The 21,470-nt window shown below is 39.1% G+C and overlaps 1 protein-coding gene across 8 annotated transcripts in view; it reads left to right on the top strand.

Moving 5' to 3' along the window:
* Positions 1-21,470, top strand: part of camta1a (calmodulin binding transcription activator 1a) — a 363,687-nt gene that overhangs the window by 13,556 nt on the left and 328,661 nt on the right. For all 8 annotated transcript variants that reach the window (XM_054797834.1, XM_054797863.1, XM_054797815.1 and 5 more), the window contains one exon: positions 4,063-4,166. In XM_054797834.1, coding sequence (XP_054653809.1) covers positions 4,063-4,166 — 104 coding nt within the window. The remainder of the gene's footprint in view (positions 1-4,062; positions 4,167-21,470) is intronic.

The raw sequence follows: 21,470 nt of genomic DNA, 5'->3' as shown, positions 1-21,470 counted from the left end.
GTGGCCACTCCCATGTAGTCTGAATAGTACAATCTTGATCGTATGACATTTTCATGGTTGATATCACATCCCTCTGAATCGAATCGTCGAATAGTCGATTTTTCTAAGACACCCTTCATTTCTGTAGACAAGGAATTTCAACTGCTGTGGAACTCACTTTGCAATGACATGATAGGAAAATTTCATTACGAGTATGCATGAGCCGGTTACTGATTTCAAGGTATACCACAGTATGAAAATGTCACGGTTTCAAAACTGCTACAATAGTCTGTCATACTTCGGTACATACGGTACGGTCGTACTACGGTATGAGATAGTGCAGGTCAAGGCGGCCACTTTGTGGAAATACATTGTCATATCCCGTGTTATTCCTCGCAGTCGGAACCGGGCTTTGATGTGTTGAAACTATGTGCATGAGATGTGTTGACAAAAGTCGGCAACATAACCGCTAGCAGTGACGTTAGCTGCCTCGTTAGCATCAAACGGCGCCGGTGTGACACGACTCATGCCCTCGTAGAGTTTTGCAAAGCCGAAGCGTGAGGATTTAGTGTGTATTTCACATAGCTTTGCAGCTATCGAACTAATGTGTAAGCACTTGACACTATTTAAGTACTTTTTAGACATATTCAAGTGGATATCATAACCTAATATGTCGCAAATGTTATCGTTTAATCGCATGTAGTGTAAACAAAAATGGATTGACACTACACGTTGAAGCTATCGTAAATGAAGTAAGTGAAACTTTGTGATGCAAGCAAATTAGTAAAAAGCAAATACACAATCCAACAATTCCAAAACACTTATGGAAAAGCTGTGACCTGCACATTCCTCACGCTATGAAATAACAATGTAAAAATGATTTATGTTGTGACATTTTTTGAGCCACTGACTGAGCCAGTGATTGCATTTATTAGCATTTTTCTTTTTTTTTTTCTTTTTAAGCAATATGGTCTTGTGATGTGATTTAAAGGATTAGCCACCGTGGACTTCATTAAGAACTACATTTGATGTATTATTTATTTAGAAATAATTCAATTATTTTTTGTTATTTATTTTAAATACATATGTTCCACTTAGACCACGGGTCTCAAACTCGCGGCCCGCGGGCCATTTGCGGCCCACCAAATCGTATCTTGCGGCCCGCGATTGGACATCAAAGAGTAGTGTAACTGCAGCCCGCAACATCCAGGCAAGCTCAGTGTTACTTACATACTTACAGGGGCAAGTAAACACCAACACTGAACTAACAGTGGTGTTATCACATGGACCGGGGGAGGGGTGGCCCTTTAGCGTTATTGTGAGTCATGTATTGTGAATTGTATCATATCGTGAGGTACCCTGAGATTCCCGGCCCTACTCCCAATACTTGTTCACACAGACTCTATCTCCAGTGGCCGCCCAGTGAAATTGAGTTTGAGACGCCTGACTTAGACCATGTTTTATTATATTGTTTAAAAATGACACAGACGTTTTTTTTCCCTCTTCTTTTCATCAAAGGTATTTCAAAATAACACATTTTAGAGCTGTAATTATAATATGGTGACACCGCCATACCGTGATATTTTTGACCATACCAGCCCATGCATAGTCATGACTAAATATTGCAAGACTGTTTGCATATTGCATTTAATCCAAATTAGAGGTACACTATTATAATCACCATTTGGTGATTGATTAATGTGTTGCAGCATGAAGTTTGCAGAATGATGCAAAATAATTTCTTATACTTTAGAGGGTTGGCCAATGTGTTAAGGAAGGAAGAAGCAGATTTTATTTTTATTTTTATTTTGTATTATTGCGGTGCACTTGCATTGGGTCAAGTGGAGCAGTGATCACATAACTTATTTTATTTTACAAATATCCACAATGGAAATAACATCTAGATGATTGGTCTCATTTTGTTTCTTTATATGCACATTTGTAATCTGATCATTCTTAGCATTTGGCATCCATTAACGTTAAACAGGATTAAGAGAAACACAGTTTAGACCTTGTTGTCTTGCGGAGTTTCAATATGTGGCTCTGAGGCTTAGTTGTTTGTTAGCGGACAAGTATTCAAGTGACATTTCCAAGAAGAAGGCAGGTTTGTTGCAATTGTGTCACCTTTTCACTTGCCCGGCATGCACAGTTGAGATTGTGCATAATTCAGAGCACGAAAACATGTTGTGCAATGACCAGTGTAATTATGAGTCCTGTTTCTTTTTGCATTTGACAAGATCTTCAGTTTTTGCCACATCCCCAAGTGTTTTAGCCTGCTGGCATGCATATGTGATTGTATCTCAACTCTCCAGGTGAAAAAATCCTCGACATACTTGAGATGTATTTCAGTGCAGTTCCGTCTAGCCGTGCTGGTGTTATTGTACCAGAGGGCAGAACTGAATCCTGAATAATCTGTGGAGAGACAGATCTGCCATACAGTATGTATCTGCCACCACTGCTATCTGTAACGAATCCTCTGAGTGCACTTTACAGAGCTGAAGCCAAGACTTGGTCTGAGCCTTAGTGTTAACTCTTGGGAGTATCTGCTTGTGAATAGGCGTCAAAAAGGGGTGCCCTTCCTGACCCTGCACTGATGCCGCACTACAGTGTTTTAACTCACGCAACAAACAACCAGGAATCCCTATTAAAAAGGCTTCCCCACACCTCATTTCCTTCTTTGTCTGTGATCATTCATTTGCGTCATGTTTTGCCGATCACACTGCTCCTACGGCACCAGGGAGCAGATGCTGTGTATGATTCTTAATTGGCTGAAGCAAATTATTACACATACCTATGCAGCCCATACTGAACAGTTTACACTGAGAATTATAAGTACAGATGGACACGGCAAATTGTACAGATCTTCAGAGCGGCTTTTTTATTCCTGTGGGAGCAATGATTTTCCAGGTTATGTGCTGTAGCTACATCTCTATGGACCCACTCCTACCGCTTTGTCCATATGGAGCTTTCTGGCCAGGAGCAGTATGATGTGCATCAAGCTGCATATGTTCCTCTTATACATATACCCCGATAGTCAAGCACCAGTGGATTATTTGTGTTGGCTTTAAATTGGTGTTTTGCTTAAGTTTAACTTTTTCTCTCCTGTTTTACTGCCAACTTCTCAAATCTGCTACCCAAAGGATACACAGTCAGCTATTTTCTGTCTTGGTTTACATTTCATTTTGGAATATGCTAACCTGTGGTCCTGTTTGTTTGCCCCCCTTATAATTTATTCATTTATTTGCTTAAAAATGAATGCAGTTTATATAATGCTTAGCTGTTGTGTCTGTAATATTTATATTCCATACATACATTATAATCGGACCATCACTAAATCTGCATACAAGATGTATAGTATTGAAGTTTGTGGCAGCTATAAATACCAGATAGACTGACTTTTTAGGCTGATACTCATGCCTCATTAACCCACTCAGACATATCCTGTCATGTACTAGTGTTAAGATCACTGACAATCACTATTTTGCATGTGGCTCACAAATATGATTCACCTCATCTGTCAAAAAAAGGGTTTGGATCTTGCAGAATATAATTGAACTCAATTTGTTCCTCTTACGTGGTACAATGTGTGCATGCATGCAAATGTGAGCAGGAAGAAAGCAGCCTACTAAAACTGCCATATAAAGGCATCCATGCATGTGGGGATGCATGTGTTTTATAATGCTTGTAAACTGATTGTGAAATTCACATTACAGCGTGAATGTCTTGCATTATGTTATAAGCACGGGGTTTGGTCATTGTAATTATTTTCCTGAATTATATACCACATTGTGGCATTCAACAGATTCCTCTACTAAATCCCCAAAGGCTACAGAATCACTCAAGGGTGTTTATTGTGTGGAAATAACGCATAGACACACTCTGTACAATTTGACAGTGAAAAATGTTAGGTCAACTCCCTCAATAGATTGTATTTCCCCAGAAAATAATTGATTCAAGCACTAAATAAAGTATATGTAAAACACAATTGTTGTAATAATATCCTAACTTTTTTGGGGATACTTTACAGTATTTACAGTATGAGGCCTGTGCTGATGAAGCTATTATGTCGTGCTCTTGTTGTAGATGAACATGGACATTTGAAAATATACCTGCCCAAGAAGCTGCTTGAATGTCTACCAAAATGTACCTCGCTGCCAAAAGAGAGACACCGGTGGAACACCAATGAGGTAAAGCCGCTTTTCACTTAATATAACTAACGTCATTTTTCCCGGGCCCATTAGATGCATTTTAAATGTGAAATCAAAACAACGCAACATTTAGGTCCAACATTTTAACATGAGAAACACTGTATTTTACATGCATATTATACACAAAACATACTAATGTGTTTTTTCACACTGTGTTCACATATTCAACTTTTAAAATTCATATGCAAAAATCAAGCATGCGGTTGATTTAATTGAGCGTTAAGGCTCCAGATATGTTTTGGACGACAGGGTACTAAGTGGATTTAGTCATTAATACAGCAAGAAAATCATACTTTTTAATCATGTCCATAACGTAAACATTTTCATCTGTCATGTGTTTCCGCCGTGCTTCACAACCCAGTTATGAAAAAAGGAAAACCTTTGTGTTTGTAATTGGCTGATGTTGTTACATGTTTGGCCTCTCTGACCTGCATTGTGCTGCTAGCAGTCTAAATTAATTAACACAGCTTTGAAATTGATCTTAAAGTGTAATTCTAAACCTTTGACGGGGCTAAATGCTGTTGGCTACAGTTGTTAGCGTGTCTGCTCATGCATTAAAAAAATATATAATTTTTTTTCAACATAACATAACCACAGCACTCTGTTTCACCATCTTCTATGACTCTTTGCATGTCTGATACAAGTTGAAAAACTGACATATATATTATCCCAGTAGTGATGTCTTAAGCAAGTCGATATGATTTTTCCTAACTGAAGAACACAAGGAACAATATCTTAAAATAAAGGATGTTTCTTGTGTTCGGTGCATAAACATCATCGGTGACAGGATGAGATAGAGAGGCTTTTGTCAGTGCAGTGATGTTAACCTTACAAAATACACAACAAAACAAAACAAAACAAAAACCCACCTCATCAATTTAGTGCATCTCTTTCTCCGGCTTACTATCCATACTGGGTGCTGAAACAATAGCCAAGTCAATAACAACATGCAGTGACACATGGCTCTCCCTACGCCCCCTCCAAACCCTCTTGCTAGCTAGATGTTCACGTTTTCCTCTGATTTTGGATTAGCATTTGCAATAAAAGTGACTGTTAAAATTATCATTAGATTAGATTCAATTCCAGAATGCTCCCTCTCTCTTTTCAATTACCATTGTTCTACAGCTAACAACCTAAATGCATAATCACCCAATCCACACTTATGAAACAGAAATTATGAAATTATAATATCTGTTTCCTCACAACTAACGAATGATAATGAAAGATGAATCGGACCTACATCCGTGCTTCCATTGCTGTGGGGCAGCCTCCATCTCCCTCTGAAGCGGCTACACGGCTCCACGGGCTGCTGGGTTGTTCCAGCTAACTGCAGCTACATAATCCACACTGTTTACCTGTTGTAATTCCAGTAACGACAAACAATCATATACAAACTTGGGTTCACCTCGCTGCAAGTGTTAAGGTCGGATTCTCTGTCAAAGCTTGTGCTTCTGTAGCCAGACAAACAGGGCGCTGCCATCTTGCACTGATATAATGTCCTAAGGCTATACTGTACATGTATGCTGTACAATTGATCTGTATTATCATCATATTTAGAATCTATTACCGACTTACCGGCGGAGTCGTGAATCCCAAATTGCAAATATGTGGGGACTAGGGATGGGTACCTTTCACATTTGATACCGTAGAGTTGCCCAGAATCAGTATTGGTACTCAATAACTCTAACGGATAACTTTCCACAGCTGTTTTGTGTTGTCGGTAACGTATTAATGTTTATTAAAATGACATCTGCTTTGGTTCTTGTGGTTGTGGTGCTCCTCAGTAGCATAGAAAAAAATCACCATTGCGGTGGATTGCTTTGACTAATACAAAAATTAAATTAAATACAAACTATCTGCTATGTGGTGAGTTGTTTTTAATTTTTGAATTATATGTCAATGGCATTGTCTAAATTGCTGTATATGGACATTACGTTTTTCTTACATACTTCTTATGTTATCTCTTATCCTTGTTGTTGTTGTGTACTTATCGCTAACTAACGAAATACACGTATGATTTTCAGGCTATTTTAATTCAATTGTGAATACAAAAATGAAGTTTTGGTATTAAAGTACTGTGTGATACGATTCTACAGCTTACTGGTGACCCGAATGAGGACAAACAGCATAGAAAATGAATGGATGGACTGATTTAAGCTTCTGTAATTTGCCTTCTTGTTGACTTAAACAGGCCCCTTCCCACTGGCTTGATCTTCACAAGGATACATTTAGGTACCAAAACACTGGATCGTTTGATTTTATTTTATTTTATTTTAATTGGTACTTGGTAGTACAGATGGAATTTCGATAGTACTAATAAAAGTACCACATTCGGTACCCATCCCTACACTGGACAAATCTTGTTTATGTTACCAGTGGTCTGTTGTTCTACCATGTTTGCAAAGACCGTCACCAACTAAAGAAAAAAATATTGCTTTGGAATGTCTGTTGCTATTTACACTGTGTCATTAACAATGGACTTGTGCCTTAGTCATTTTTTTCCCATTTGCGTGAGCAACAGGTAACACAATTTTAAAAAGTCAGAGCGATGCTCATTGAGAATAAAGTTAAAATATGACTGAAGCACTTTTTCAGTCTAATGGCACAAATTAATTCATGGCAATATCACCATAATTTGATTTGGCGGAGGTTGCAACTTGCTGCTTGGAAAATTCAGACAGAAGAGTGAGTAGCGGCTGTTGGTGCAAAGTGAATTGAAGTTAATATTAGGCAGTTCCTTTTACTTTGTTCTTACAATTACAGCCAGAGAGAGAGAGAGAGAGAGAGATCTGTGTCAGAATGCATTTAAAAAATTTACTGTAAAACTAAATTAAGCAATTTTTTGTCTTTCACAATTCCAGGAAAGAAACATTTCTTTATTTTAATAATTGCATTTTGAGCAGTGTGCATGGTACGGTTATAACAACTGCCTTCAAATGAACAAGGCAAGGACAGAAGAAATACAAATGAATGACAAGTAGGCCTGTAACAATAACATTTTGCATTATTGTCGATAATCGATATTATTGACAAAATTTTTTGGAACAATTTTTTCATTAATTATATGGCATACTAATGCGAGTACATCATATCAAAGGGCAATAAACTTTAATTTCTCAAGAGTATTTAACATTGTAATTGGTATATCAAGATCTTTTAAATAAATTGCAGATGCAAATTTAATAGCTTTATTAATGTAAGCTATTTTTATGACACCCTTATTTTATTACCACTTTTATACAGGATGTGCACCGCTCTTATTTAGAAGGCTGGCAGTGTGGTGAAAATGTGTTTGGATTATGGCCAAGTGAGGCAGTTATCGAGTGCATCTTGAAGCCGTGGCTGTGGTCCCTATTTCACACACAACTTGCACGAAGTCAGCGGCCAACCTAAAACGCTGGGTTACATTACAAAGCATTAAAGCACAACTCACAGCCGCAGTAACATGCTCTGCTAAACCAAGCTAACCCAGCTAGCTTATACTGGCTATTGTTGTCCGTGAGCTCATGCTCACGTTCAGTGGCTAGTAGGAATATCAACGATCAGGAGAGGGCTCGTTAGTATTTGTAAGGAATGGGGAAGCATTTCGACACACTCTTCCAGTGCAAGCACACCATGAGAGAGCAGTCCGGGCACAGTCTGGGGGAACTACCGCTGTTGCTTCGGAGCCGAATATCCAACTGCCAATGTGAAATTAACAGCGACGCAGACGAATATCCAACGTCCAACATAAAGCGAACTTCACCGATGTGCAGAGTGAACCATCGTGTGATCCAGCCTGTACGGTAAAGAGAGACGAGAGGAAAACAAACACGTGATTTATCGAGGCCAACAAAAGGACCGACTTAATTTTTTAAATCGTTTGATTAAATGATTTTTTGATTATCGTGACAGTCCTGATGACACGATTGAAAAAGCAAACTTTTGCACCACCACCACCAAACTAGAGGACGGTACAGTCTTTATATATACCTCCGTGTTGCTCAGGTCCGACAAAACGGTGCAAATCCTCCCAGGGCTGCAGCCAGCTTCTTTTTGCTTTTTGTCACTTTGACATGATGACCTTTATTTTTTTTAGACATTTCAGTTAAGATTGGAATCTTTCTGAAGGGGGACATCTCACACAGGGATGGATATAGACTTATATCCCCTTCATGATCAAACACTGTCTGCCTCATGTTTGGTTAGGCTGGTGTGAAGGTTGCAGGACCTGGGGCGTTGTGGAGAATCATAATTTCATCAGTGCTATTCCCAAGCTACAATACACTTCTTGATCCTTTATGCAATTTGTCGCTCTAGTTCAAATATATGTAATATTATAGGATAACGATCAATTTTAACTTCAGTCAGGAAATGAGATGCTAGGAATTAATGAGCTGGTTTTATATACGTATGCTTGATTTTTATCCTAGTCGGCTTAAGTTCGCCATTACTCATTCTTGAAGGTGAAATGTGTGAGTAAAGTCCTTATATCAACAGTGAGCATGATTTGGAAAGTATCCTCACTCTTTTCTCCTTTTGTGGCTGAGGTTTATGTAATTTGAAAGCATTGACAAAGAGACTATTTGGACAAGTGACAATACAAGTATCTACTCACTCAGTCTTAAAAAAAACGAGGACTGCAACATGAAGCCTGGGTGGAGGAGAGAGGACACTGGGCCTAAGTCTGTGTGACACCCTCAGGCTTTAATGAACGACACAATGCCTCGAGTACTGCAGGCTCTCACTCAGCTTGGTGGCGACTGATTCTGAACTGGTGCTGAACCGAACCAGACAAGAGAGCAGCTGCTCTCGCCTCCACTGGCCTGCTACACATTTAATGCCCCTGTTGTCAGGAATAATCCTGTGTGTCACACGCCGCTACCAGCAGCGGCACAGCACGGTGCCCACAGTACATGCAAGGTGTCACCAGGCAGAGGGTGTAACAGATGAGGAAGTGATGATCAGAAGCCTCAACAAATGCAATTAAAGCAGAGATTGGATAAACCAGAGTGCCTGTCGGTAACACTGTAAGATAGGCGCTACAATGACAAGCATGATTGGCTCCACAGCGGCAGAATCATTCAGTCCTTATCTTTGACTAACCTGCTTTATGTCAGTTATCTGGGATGCCGCACTTATGATTTGTCACAACAATACTTTCATTTGAATACAATTACAGGGATGAAACCAATATTGCGGCAGTCAAGAAAAAATAGCTTTTACATTTGTCACATAAAAAATAACCAATGGATGTGTGTCTATTTGTGGTGGAGGTATTTGCCAATAAAAGGGTGGCACCTCTTCTCCTCAAGCCATGTCTCCTATGAACCAATAACTTTTATGAACACAGACAAATTAGTTTTTTGTGTGTGTATGGCAGACCCAGTACTTTGGCGTGACAGCACCCCACCCCTTCAGAATAGTTGACCTCATTAAAGCATTCCATAAAGCCTTCTTTTCTATGGAATAATGTGATGTGTTTAGAGAGGCTATTTTCACCATTACATAAACCAAACCTGAATTGTCTGTGTTGTTTTCATGGATGTCTATGCTTGTATGCTCACCTAATCAAACAAAGGGTCATGCTTAATTATTTTTTTTCCTTATTTGAGTTCTTGCTACACATGGTTTTCTCTGTTGAGATTAATTAATATGACTCATGCCAAATGTTTGCTCAAATATTCATTACTTTCTCTGATGCAGTCTGTGGACGTTAAAGGTTGCTTTTTTAGTTTTTGTTTACACCATTACCACCCCCCCCCCCCCACCCCACCCCCCTCCCATTTTTCTATTTTCTGGTTAATAGCAAGCAATGTTCCCGGAACAGGTGCATAAAACATTTCATTACATTGTATGGATGCAAGGTATCCTATGGGGATGTTTGAACTAACGTTTGTTTCTCATTCATATCATCTCTTAACTGAACTACTCAGTTGAGCCTCATGGCAAAATGCCTGTACAATTTACTTTGGCGGCTCAGAGAGCACAGTTTGTCAGGAACAGCGTTGCCTTTTGACAGCTACTTCGATTTCTTTCTTTGGCAGTATCACCGAGGGTAATTTATGTATTTGTGAGGAGTCGAGCGATCATATAATTTGATTTTGCTGCAGAACCTCCTGATCAGAGTTTACAAAATATGTTTCATTGTGTGCTTTTGTCTTGAAGATAGGACGGAATTAGCTGCTTGACTTTAGGTAACTTACTGTGAGGTTAATAGGTTTGCTGATCAACGGTGGTACTGCTACCCGTGAAGTCATTTTAAGATCCCACCAGTCGGCTCATTTTCGGTGTGCTGGATGCTCCAGAGAGCCTTTGCTTTTGGCACTGCATGTGCATGAGCATCAAGTCGGGGTCCTCCGTATCCTCTGAAAGGCATGGATATTGCTTGACCTCTATCGTAGCAGACACAGGTCACTCCACTTCTTGTGGAAAGCCTTTAAATTGAACCCAGCTTGTGTCTTCGATTTCTTATACTCTTCTTCCTCTGATGTCCCACCTTTACTCATCCTCCTCTTTTCCCTCACGTGTTCACTGAGCTATAAAGCTATTCAGGTGGAGATGTGAAGATTTGTACCTTTCCTTGTGAATTGCTGGGTCAGGCGTTTACTGTGTGGAACCATTTTGTAATGGAGTTCAATTTCATTTACTAAATAAAGGGAAATAATGAAATCCTATTTCATATGTGAGCCAGTGTTATGTTATGCATACTGTATGAGTCTTCCAGCCATATAGTTTTTCTTCACTACATGGCAGCACAAACAATGTAGCCTCGATGCAATATGTTAAAGTATTGTTTGTTTTTTCACTGATGGTGTTAATATGTAAGGTCGTTTTGAGCGGAAGTTCTTTTTCTTAAAGAACTTTAATAGAATCCTCAAATACTCTATATTGGATTCATGGCACAGTCTACACCTTAGACGCTGTAGGGTGTGTGCCTATACTGAAGTCATAGAGAGAAGCTGAAAAGGAAAGTTGGGTGAGACGTCATGAAAATCCAAGAATTGATTTCAAGCAGGGCTGCAACTAACGATTATTTTCTTATTCGATTAATCTGGCCCTATATGGATCATATCAATATTAACCAAACACAAACAGGTGAGGTGTGTGACTATCTTGTTTTTCCTCAAACACGATAATAGGTCTGCTTCCATGGATGACTAAGGAAATAAAAAAAATCACATTTGAGAGGCTGAAATCAGAGGATATTTACATTTTTAAATAAAAAAATGATTAATCGAATACCAAAATAATTGGCGATTAAATAGATTATTGATTAATCGTTGATTCCTAGATTAATTATTGCAGCTCTAATTTCAAACATATTTTAAGCAGTCAGCACACATCTAGTCCCGGTTGTTCAAAACTCGGTTATTTTAACCACTGGTTAACACCTAACCACCGGTTAAATTCTTAACCTGCTGTTAGCTAACCGACCGTTAAATATGCGGTGTTCAAAACATGGTTAGTCACGTCGTTAGTAAACGGCACCGTCTAAGTTAACAGTGTGGTTGACGTCACTCGTCAGCTCCAATATTTCCCACAATTCTTCATTTTGTTGACTTCCGGTTTAGCAAAAAAATTGATAGAGAAATGATTTAAGAAATTTTAAAAAATTATTAAACTAAAGTATTTTTGTTAAATATATTATTAATTAAAGTAAGCAATATTTAACATAGTTTCCAGCTTTGCAGCTAAATGAACCTTGGGCCCTACGCTGGATACTGGAACTACTTAACGGGCCTTGAAAGTAAGAGCCCAGACGTGCTTAACTTAAAAATGTTCAAATCGTATTCTGCAACAAATGAAGCTAAATGTATTACAAATTAAAACAAGCAAGCAATTTATAAACAACACAATTGAATAAAAATGTTTTTGGTTAGAAATATTTTGCTCAGCACAAATTGTTATAGTTTGGAAAAATACTGAAAGTCGGCTCGCCTTCAAAATAAGAGTCTTAGGGTTCAACATAATATTGGTGCCAAGATGATAATATGTACAGTATAATAGCTACTCGTGTATAAACGACACATGAGCAATATTGATCAAATGTATGTTTTATTTGTCATTGTTACACAAGTGTACAGAACACAGCTTTCAATGCATTGCAAAGGCAAGGCTACAGTATGTACACCATCAGACAAACTGTACTTACAATTCCTCTGGAAAGCTTTAAAAATAATGTAACTCGCCTCAAATTGCAAGTTCATAAAAATACAATGTTGTGACGGTGATAAAGCCTCAAATAGCAATACGTACAATTATTCCATCAATATAGTTGTTCTTAAACATGACTAAGATAAAATTTGCAAGCTTAAAACGGTCCAATAAAATAGTTTCCTTTAAAATCCAGGCAGTTAAAAGCATGTTTTTCTCTCTTGCAAATATAAATAATGAGACATCAGCAATGCACGTAAGGAGACATGACAGTATGGCATCATGAAGGCAGCAGTAGCCGCCAACTCCATCTTGAGAGTTAACCACCGTTAAAATGTTAGCTGTGGTCCTTAGGTGTGTTAACGTTAATGTCAAGTTAACAGCCGGTTAAAGTTGACCGAGTTTTGGACAACAAGATAACGGTGCCCTTAAAGTTAACGGTCGGATAAGTCTACTTAACCAGTGGTTAAATAAATAACCAAGTTTTGAACAACCGGGCCCTGGTCTGTTATGACTAGTCGACAGCTAATCCTCCATAAATGTGTGAACTACCTTAACATAAACTGACAAATCTGCATATGGTATGTATTTTGAACAGCTGTATTGACAGACAAAATTATGAACAAAAAAGTATTGAACTTGTTTCCTCAAATACTGTGATTTAAAAAATTGTGCACAGACATCATACAAAAAATAGAATACAGTATAAGGAAGGGAAATTTAGTACCACAGTGACAAGAGTAGACAAAAACATTGAAAGAGATTGCAAACAAAATTAATGCCAGCTTTGCTCTTGTCTCTTGTACCCTTGCGGAATACAAAAACAGTGTTTTAACATCCTGTCGGAAGTGTCAGGAGATTGCAGCTTACAAGAAAGCCAGCGCTAAGCTATATTACTTCATTTTGAATTATGCATGTTACTTCAGATAGCATATTGCTCAGGAGAAGTGCTATATTGTTCAGCCAGTGTGCTTAATGCTTGGCGACTGCGATCAAGTTTTTCAAGTTGACATAACAGCTGTAGTAATTAGGAGATATAAGAGAGCGAGACACACTTTCATTTTTAAACAGCTTATGGATTAATGGAGGTACAATGTGAAACTGTTGCCACTAGATTTATACAAACAGTCAAACATTTCTATTTAACACCTACAACAGATTCAACTGACAAAATTCAACGTGAGCATCAATTTGATTTATGTTCTGCTTTTGTTAATGTGTGTTGATTGACTAATTATTGAACTGAAAAAAGTCTGAATACTTGGCTGCATTTTTGGGCTCCAACAGCTTGTATTGCATGATGCCCCAGCTATTTTGTCCTGTCCATGTAGTCACAAACTGGACTGGATATACATTTAAAGTACCCTACATCCCCTTTATATACAGTATTCCTGATGGAATATACCCATCCGAATGAGCTTTATCTTGGTTGAACTCTTTGTGGAAATCTCAGGAAGGGGGCAAACACTTTTTCACAACAATGTATTTATATATATATATACTGCTAAAAAAAATAGAGGAACACTTGGAAAACACATCAGATCTAAACTGGGGGAAAAATGATCTTGAATATCTTTCCTGACAATAATTGGGTGATGTATTAGTAACAAAATGATGCCACATAATTTGATAGAAATGAAAATGATCACCCTATAGAGGGAGGAAATCAAAGACACCCCAAAAATGAAAGTGAAAAAATGATGCAGCACACTGGTCCATTTTGATAAAATGTCATTGTAGCAACTCAAAATGATTCTCAGTAGTTTGTGTGGCCCCCACGTGCTTGTACGCATGCCTGATAATGTCGGGGCATGCTCCTAATGAGACTACGGATGGTGTGCTGGGGGATCTCCTCCCAGATCTGGACCAGGGCATCACTGCGGTACCTGGACTCATGGAGGAGATTCCAGGAGACAGGTGGTTACTCCAGGAGAGCTGGACAGGGCCGTAGAAGGTCCTTCAACCTTCAGCAGGATCGGTATCTGCTCCTTTGTGCAAGGAGGAACGGGATGAGCACTGCCAGAGCCCTACAAAATGACCTCCAGCAGGCCACTGGTGTGAATGTTTCTGACCAAACAATCAAAAACAAGCTCCATGAGGGTGGCCTGAGGGCCCGACGTCCTGTAGTGGGCCCTGTGCTCACTGCCCAGCACTGTAGAGCTCGACTGGCATTTGCCATAGACCAGAATTGGCAACTACACCACTGGTGCCCTGTGCTCTTCACTGATGAGAGCAAGTTCAACCTGATCACATGCAACAGACGTGAAAGGGTCTGGGGATGCCGTGGAGAATGTTATGCTGCCTACAACATCATTCAGCATGACCGGTTTGGTGGTGGGTCAGTGATGGTCTGGGGAGGCATATCCCTGGAAGGACGTACAGACCTCTACAGGTTAGATAACGGCACCCTGACTGCTATTAGGTATCGGGATGAAATCCTTGGACCCATTGTCAGAACCTACGCTGGTGCAGTGTGAAATGGGTTCCTCCTGGTCCACGACAATGCCCGACCTCATGTGGCTAGTGTATGCAGGTAGTTCCTCGAGGATGAAGGAATTGATACCATTGACTAGCCCCCACATTCACCTGACCTAAACCCAATAGAACACCTCTGGGACATTATGTTTAGGTCCATCCGGCGCCGCCAGGTTGCTCCTCAGACTGTCCAGGAGCTTATTGATACCCTGGTCCAGATATGGGAGGAGATCCCCCAGGACACCGTCCGTAGTCTCATTAGGAGCATGCCCCGACGTTGTCAGGCATGCGTACAAGCACGTGGGGGCCACACAAACTACTGAGAATCATTTTGAGTTGCTACAATGACATTTTAGCAAAATGGACCAGTGTGCTGCATCATTTTTTCACTTTCATTTTTGGGGTGTCTTTGATTTCCCCCCTGATCCCCCCTGTGATCATTTTCATTTCTATCAAATTATGTGGCATCATTTTGTTACTAATACATCACCCACTTATTATCAGGAAAGATATTCAAGATAATTTTTCCCCCAGTTTAGATCTGATGTGTTTTCCAAGTGTTCCTTTAATTTTTTTGAGCAGTGTATATATATATACAGTATATATATATATATATATATGTGTGTGTGTGTGTGTGTGTGTGTGTACGCATATATACGTGTGTATATATAATGTGTGCATTGGTATATTAAAAAAAGAAAGCCGATGTTGGCTGATACTGCTTCTGGACTGAGGAGATGCCTCTCCTGTGCAGGATATCCCTTTGACTGGTTTTTGGACTCTGTTGGAGGCCTGGTGTTCTGGTAATCAGTTGAAGGCCACATGGGTTCTTGCAATTCATTCAATCCTACCGGCTTACCCTACTCACTTTCTTTGGTCCATCGCACTTTATCTTTGTCTTTCCCTTTCTGACTTGGTGTGTGCTCAGCTCTGATCTCTAAAGGTCCTTGACAATGAGAAGCCAGCAACAACAGCAGGCTGGGATCCTCTGTGGGCCTTTTTGGAACACAGCCCATCATGCTCTTTTCTGATCTGATGGACAGCTCCGGGAATGGCAGCACCTCTATCATGCTGCTGCATTTGGCCTTCAAATGATTAAACTCGTATTGTCAAAGGCAGGGAAATAAAAGAGAAAAATCTGACCTTATTTCAATTAGGACCACATATTCAACCAATATTTTGTTTTGTTGGACCAGAAATGCATGAACAATTAAAATCACTTTTGAATTGTAATCTTCTATTTCACAAAACCACACACTCCAATGTGAAATTAGCATTTTTTTTAATTCTGCCAGATCAGGCATCTAATGGGATGCTGGTCGAACAGGATTCAGTCATTTCTTTTGATTAGATGTCCTTGAGCCCTTTGTTCCTCTCTTTCTCCTGTAGATGTTTACACATCAATAAACCTGGCTCGGTTTGAAAAATAAAGCTGTCAAGGACATAATGATCCATCCCCACAGGTCCAAGATCCAGGACTGAGCAAGTTCTTCAAAACCTTTTTAGCTCAGATACAGTTGCAGAGCAAGAAAGCTCTCAGTGGATTTTCTTCTAACAATTGTTTAAAGTCATAGTGAGAAAGGATGGCACTTTGTACTCTTCAGCTGTTTTGCTCTGGTCATTGAAATGTCTAAAAGTTACTTACACTGTAGCAAATCTTTTCTGCCTTTAGTGTACCCAATAAAAGTTCAAAACTGCTTTCAGTGAAGAATGAATTATCCCGAGAACCCAGTGAAAGCAGAGAAGTGTTTTTAGTGGATTGCTCTCACCTCTCCATGTTGGATTTTTTAGCTTCCAAGAGAGATCTGCACAGCATATTTGACATTTCTGGCAGCTGTCATTCATAGAGCTGCTGTAGTTGCAGACCACAAGAAGCACACCAGGCTTTGAACAGAAATTGGGCCAAAAAATTGTGGCCAAACTGTAATTGCAACAGCTATAATTACATTACATTTATATATTTTTTCCATATATTTAAGAATGGTCAGCCACAATTTTTTTATTAAGTATACATAACAATTTTACACTGTTTTTACACTGGTTTTAAAATGGACAATTTGTTGAATCCAGAGTTACATACCACTATTTATGCAGGGTTCCAGCTACATGTAATGGATCATGGTGGCCCGCCGCTACAAAATAAAAGCTGCCACACCTTAGAAATTATTATTTTAAAACGAAAACAATGTTAAGTAATATATTTTTATGAAAGGATACAGTGTAAAAACTATATAGATACATACATAGCACGCCTCTCCTTTCTTTTTGTTCATGTAGATTTAATAAGGCTGAAAGTTGCATACATCTGTGCCATCATAACCCTGGACTCTCAATTTATACTCTTTATACAGGACAGATTTTGAATTTCCCATGTATTAGTTTTACTCTAAAACAGCCAAATTAACTATAGGTGTGTGTCAAATAGTACAAAATGTTGTACTTTTGTACTAGTCACATAGCACTATTGGACTAGGTCAGGTGACAAAAACATTTTAGACTCTCACTTTACGTGCTCTCAGCAACTTTGGCATTAAATGAACAGTTTTGCAATGTTCTCAGTTCATGTTCTGCTGATTGTTGAAAAACGTGAAATAAATAAACAAATAAATAAATAAGCCATAAAATTGTTATTTGTCATAATAAAAAAAAAAAGCATATTCAGTCCCATGCAGCCCACCACCACAGCTTCAGAAAATCCTAAGGGGAATCCTGTTATGTGAATGTGCCTGAGTAATTAGGAGGCAGGGTTAAAGGTCAAACTGTAGATGCGCTCATGGCAGATCACACAACTGTGATTTCACACATCACTTAATTACATTATAAATGTCGTCTTTGTCTTTCTGTACATTGTTTAGTACAGGGGAACTGTTCTGCGGTGTGGTGTATTAGTACACACATTAGTACACACATTAGTGTCTGTTGCTCCTGCTCTTCTTGGAGAGCTGATTTTTGTTTGTTTTGCCGGCAAATACGAGGATTGGTGTAGATTTTTGGTGAAAGGACTGTTTTCGTCTGCCTTGAACCTAAAAGGTGGAGGCGCCAGAGATCCCATAATAACCTATCCTCCCCTCCTCTCTTCTCTACTCAGCCTGTCCTTTAGCAAAACCTTGAAGCGCCATTGAAATTCTGCTCTGCCTTTTGAAATCTTGCTTGATGAGTCAACACGGACCCACAGTGGCGGTTCTATTCTCCCACCGCAGGATATTTTTTAAAGTCATGTTTATATACTATAAGTAGAAAGGATAGAAAGTGCTTTGATGGTATCTAACAGCGAAAATGCTTAGCAATCTCTTCAGAACCAGAGGTCTGAATGCTTCAAGAGGTGCTATGGCTCACACATTGTGACCCAGAAGTTATTTTATGTGTAACCAGTCCTGTGTTCATGTAAACATGTATTCATACCGATAACAAAAGCTTACAAACACAATTTACTGATATATTTTTTTCTTTATTTAAAAAATACATATTTATATTGAGAACTATTTCAATCAGCCATCCAAGGAATTATTAATGTGAATATTATTATAATATGGTTCAGGCAGGCAGCCTAGTAGTCAGCATGTAGGCCTCACAGTCAGGAGATCGTGGGTCCACATTTCAGTTGGAACATCATGTGTGAAGTTTGCATTTGTGTGGGGGTTTTCTCCAGGTGCTCCAGCTTCCTCCCACATTCCAAAAATATGCATGCTAGGTTAATTGGAGACTCAAAAAAATGTCCATAGGTGTGAATGTGAATGGTTGTTTGTCAATATGTGCTCTCTGATTGGCTGGCGACCAGTCCAGAGTGTACCCTGCCTATCGCTCGAAGACAGTTGGGATAGGCTCCAGCATACCCGCAACCCTAGTGAGGACAAGCGGTATAGAAAATGAATGGATGGGTTCAGGCAGGCAATATAATAACATTTTTTTTTACCTGTTGTTATGCTGTTGTCTTGAGAGTAGGGGTGAAACGATTTCTTGAGTAATATGAGTACCTCGATAACAAAAAATAATCTTTTTTTTTTGCCTCAAGGTATTGTAACGTGCTTACGTCACCAACGCGCTTACGTCACCCACACAGTGGAACAAGCGGCTTTTTAGTTGAAGGAGCGGGGACATTAAAGAGGCGTCGAAAGAGAAGGAAAACAACAACAAATAGAAAATGTGTGTGGGAGCATTTCAGGCTAAACAGTTGAATACTGTGACGTGTATCCGTGGTAACGCGGCACTCACATACCACAATAGCGCCTCTTCGATGTTGCATCATCTCCGAAGACACTCAGAATGGAGTGGAAGACCCGAGACTAGGTAAATTTAACGTAGCGCAAATCAATGAGATTAACACTCGGTCTACCAGAATTCTGCAACTACTACATTGTAGAATGACCATGGCAGTCATTTTGACTCTTTGTATATAATTTGGATTATCATTAAAAAGATCTAAAAATAAATTGGTGGAATAGGTAAAAAACACATCAGGACACTAAATGAAAACTATAGTGATTGAGTGTTTGATTGAATTGACACAACATAACTTCTCTGCAGTTACACATGCAAACTCGAACTTCAACCATTTTCTCTGAAGCAAGGCTAAAGCCTCCATAGCTGTCACCTTCTTTCTACTTGTCATTTTTGTCTCTCTTGGGTTTAGAGTGACGCTACAGCTAGGTTTTAGCATCACAGAGCATAAAAAACAAACAGCCAATAGAGCGGGAGGAAGGGCGGGAAAAATGTAGCAAATAGTGAAATATGACACCCCCTGTAAAAAGCAGGCAGTCAATTTGACTGCTATGGTCATTCGAGGTAGTAATACTCAGAACTCTTTTGTGTTTTGAAATTTTAATGATAAAACAATGTTAGAATAAAATATACACACATTTAGGAAAAGTCAGAGTCCTATGTACATAGGTTTTTTTTTAACCAAGTTATGACATTGCAAATTTTGAAAACAGTCAAAATGACTGCCTTGGGAGTTCGAGTGTTAATGTTAATGTACCTTACAAACATAGTGTTAGCCATGTGGAGGGCTAGCTTTTAACGATTATTATTACGATGGCAACTTGGCTTCATATAGGGTTTATTTCATCTGCAAAACGACAGCACTGTGAGTTATGAAGATGGAAAATAAAAACATTTCCGCTCACTAATCAGTAGCTGGTCATTTCTAGCAGACAATACTGTGTAAGCGAACAACAAAGTGTGTGTCTCACTCTCTTGGTTGATGGATAAAATATTCTAATGTGGTCCACTACAGTAACTGTCTTAATATTGGTTTGAATCAAATCAAAGGAATTTTCAGTAGAATACCCGATTACTAAAATATTTGATAGCTGCAGCTCAATACTTGAGAGATAATTGGCCTTTACTATGAAGTTAGCAACCCATCTTTGTCAAAGAGGGCTATTGAATTCAGTGACTATTTTATTTCCATCTGACTTTAATCATCCCAAAACTCCCCAGATCACACTCAAGACTGACAAACTGATTGGGAGGGGTCTAATAGCGCACTTTTAATGTCCAAAAATGCACAATCATTGTTAATGTGCTGTAAAAAAGCTTTTGCTAAGGGTGTTTGTGATAATGCTTCACACATCTGTTTTTTTTGTTGACATATCCGTTTTCTTTGTATCCACTCACTCATATGACCTTTCGTTAGACCATTTTCTGTATTGAGTTTCCAAGTATCATCTATAACATGTGGATTGATCATAAGAGGAAATGATATGTTCCAGTAAGACCTTCCACAAGGCTTGTGTGTTTGTGTGTGTGTGTATGTATTTAGCTGTGTCTCCATTGCCATTCATGTAGTGTTGGGACTGGGTCAATATTATATTAGCACTGCCATTGCATTTTCCACAGCCCCATGAATAATGTAAATGTTAGCTATGCCCACATATAAATACTGCCCATTATCACCCTGTATCCTTCATAAATACAAGACAGTTCATAGTTTCTCCCCTCAGATTTGATTAACCCTATTTTATGTGTCCAAGTTGGTGGCCTGAAGTTGTTGCCACAAGAGACAGACCTCTTTCACTGGAGAAAGAGACCTTACTGTGACCTTGTTGGAAACAATCAATGGCCTTTATCTCCCCCAATGCATAATATATCCCACAGAAGGTGGTCCACACATCCCAGTAATGTATTGACCTGCACTGCCAACATTTATCAACTGGACTTGCTGGCTAAATAATTTAGCTTTTGAGTTCAGACCGTACTTAGTCAGCGGTGCCCAGACAAAGTTAGGTCTTCCGAGTTAGATTGATGTGTTCCACAGAAAGAAAAAGAACAAATGGGGGAAACAACTTTATTAACGCTATGTAGCACAGGCTGCACAGTTCAGCTGTGTTCACACTTTCCATCTTTGTTTTTGTTTCCATTAACTGTGGGGCAATTTCTCTGCTCATGTTTCTTTGGCCAAGGGTGACAATGACAGGGACGGAAAAGCCCACGGACAGCACCAGTACATATACAGTCCTGATCGAAATGTAAAGGCCAGTTGAAAAGCTGCAAGAATTTACAGATTGTATTGTTTGATCTTATGGTGGTTCTAAGTAAAGTTTGAAAATGCAAAAAGGAAGCAATTTATTGCAAACAACCGTTAAACTGATGTAAGCTGTTCATCAGCTGATCAAAAGTTTAAGACCACAGCCTTTGAAAGCCAAAATCTATGGAAAAATGTGGATTCAATCT

Source organism: Dunckerocampus dactyliophorus, chromosome 1 (assembly GCF_027744805.1).
Source record: "Dunckerocampus dactyliophorus isolate RoL2022-P2 chromosome 1, RoL_Ddac_1.1, whole genome shotgun sequence".
Taxonomy (NCBI): domain Eukaryota; kingdom Metazoa; phylum Chordata; class Actinopteri; order Syngnathiformes; family Syngnathidae; genus Dunckerocampus; species Dunckerocampus dactyliophorus.
The sequence above is the reverse complement of the archived record's forward strand: the minus strand, read 5'-3'. Positions and strand labels throughout refer to the sequence as shown.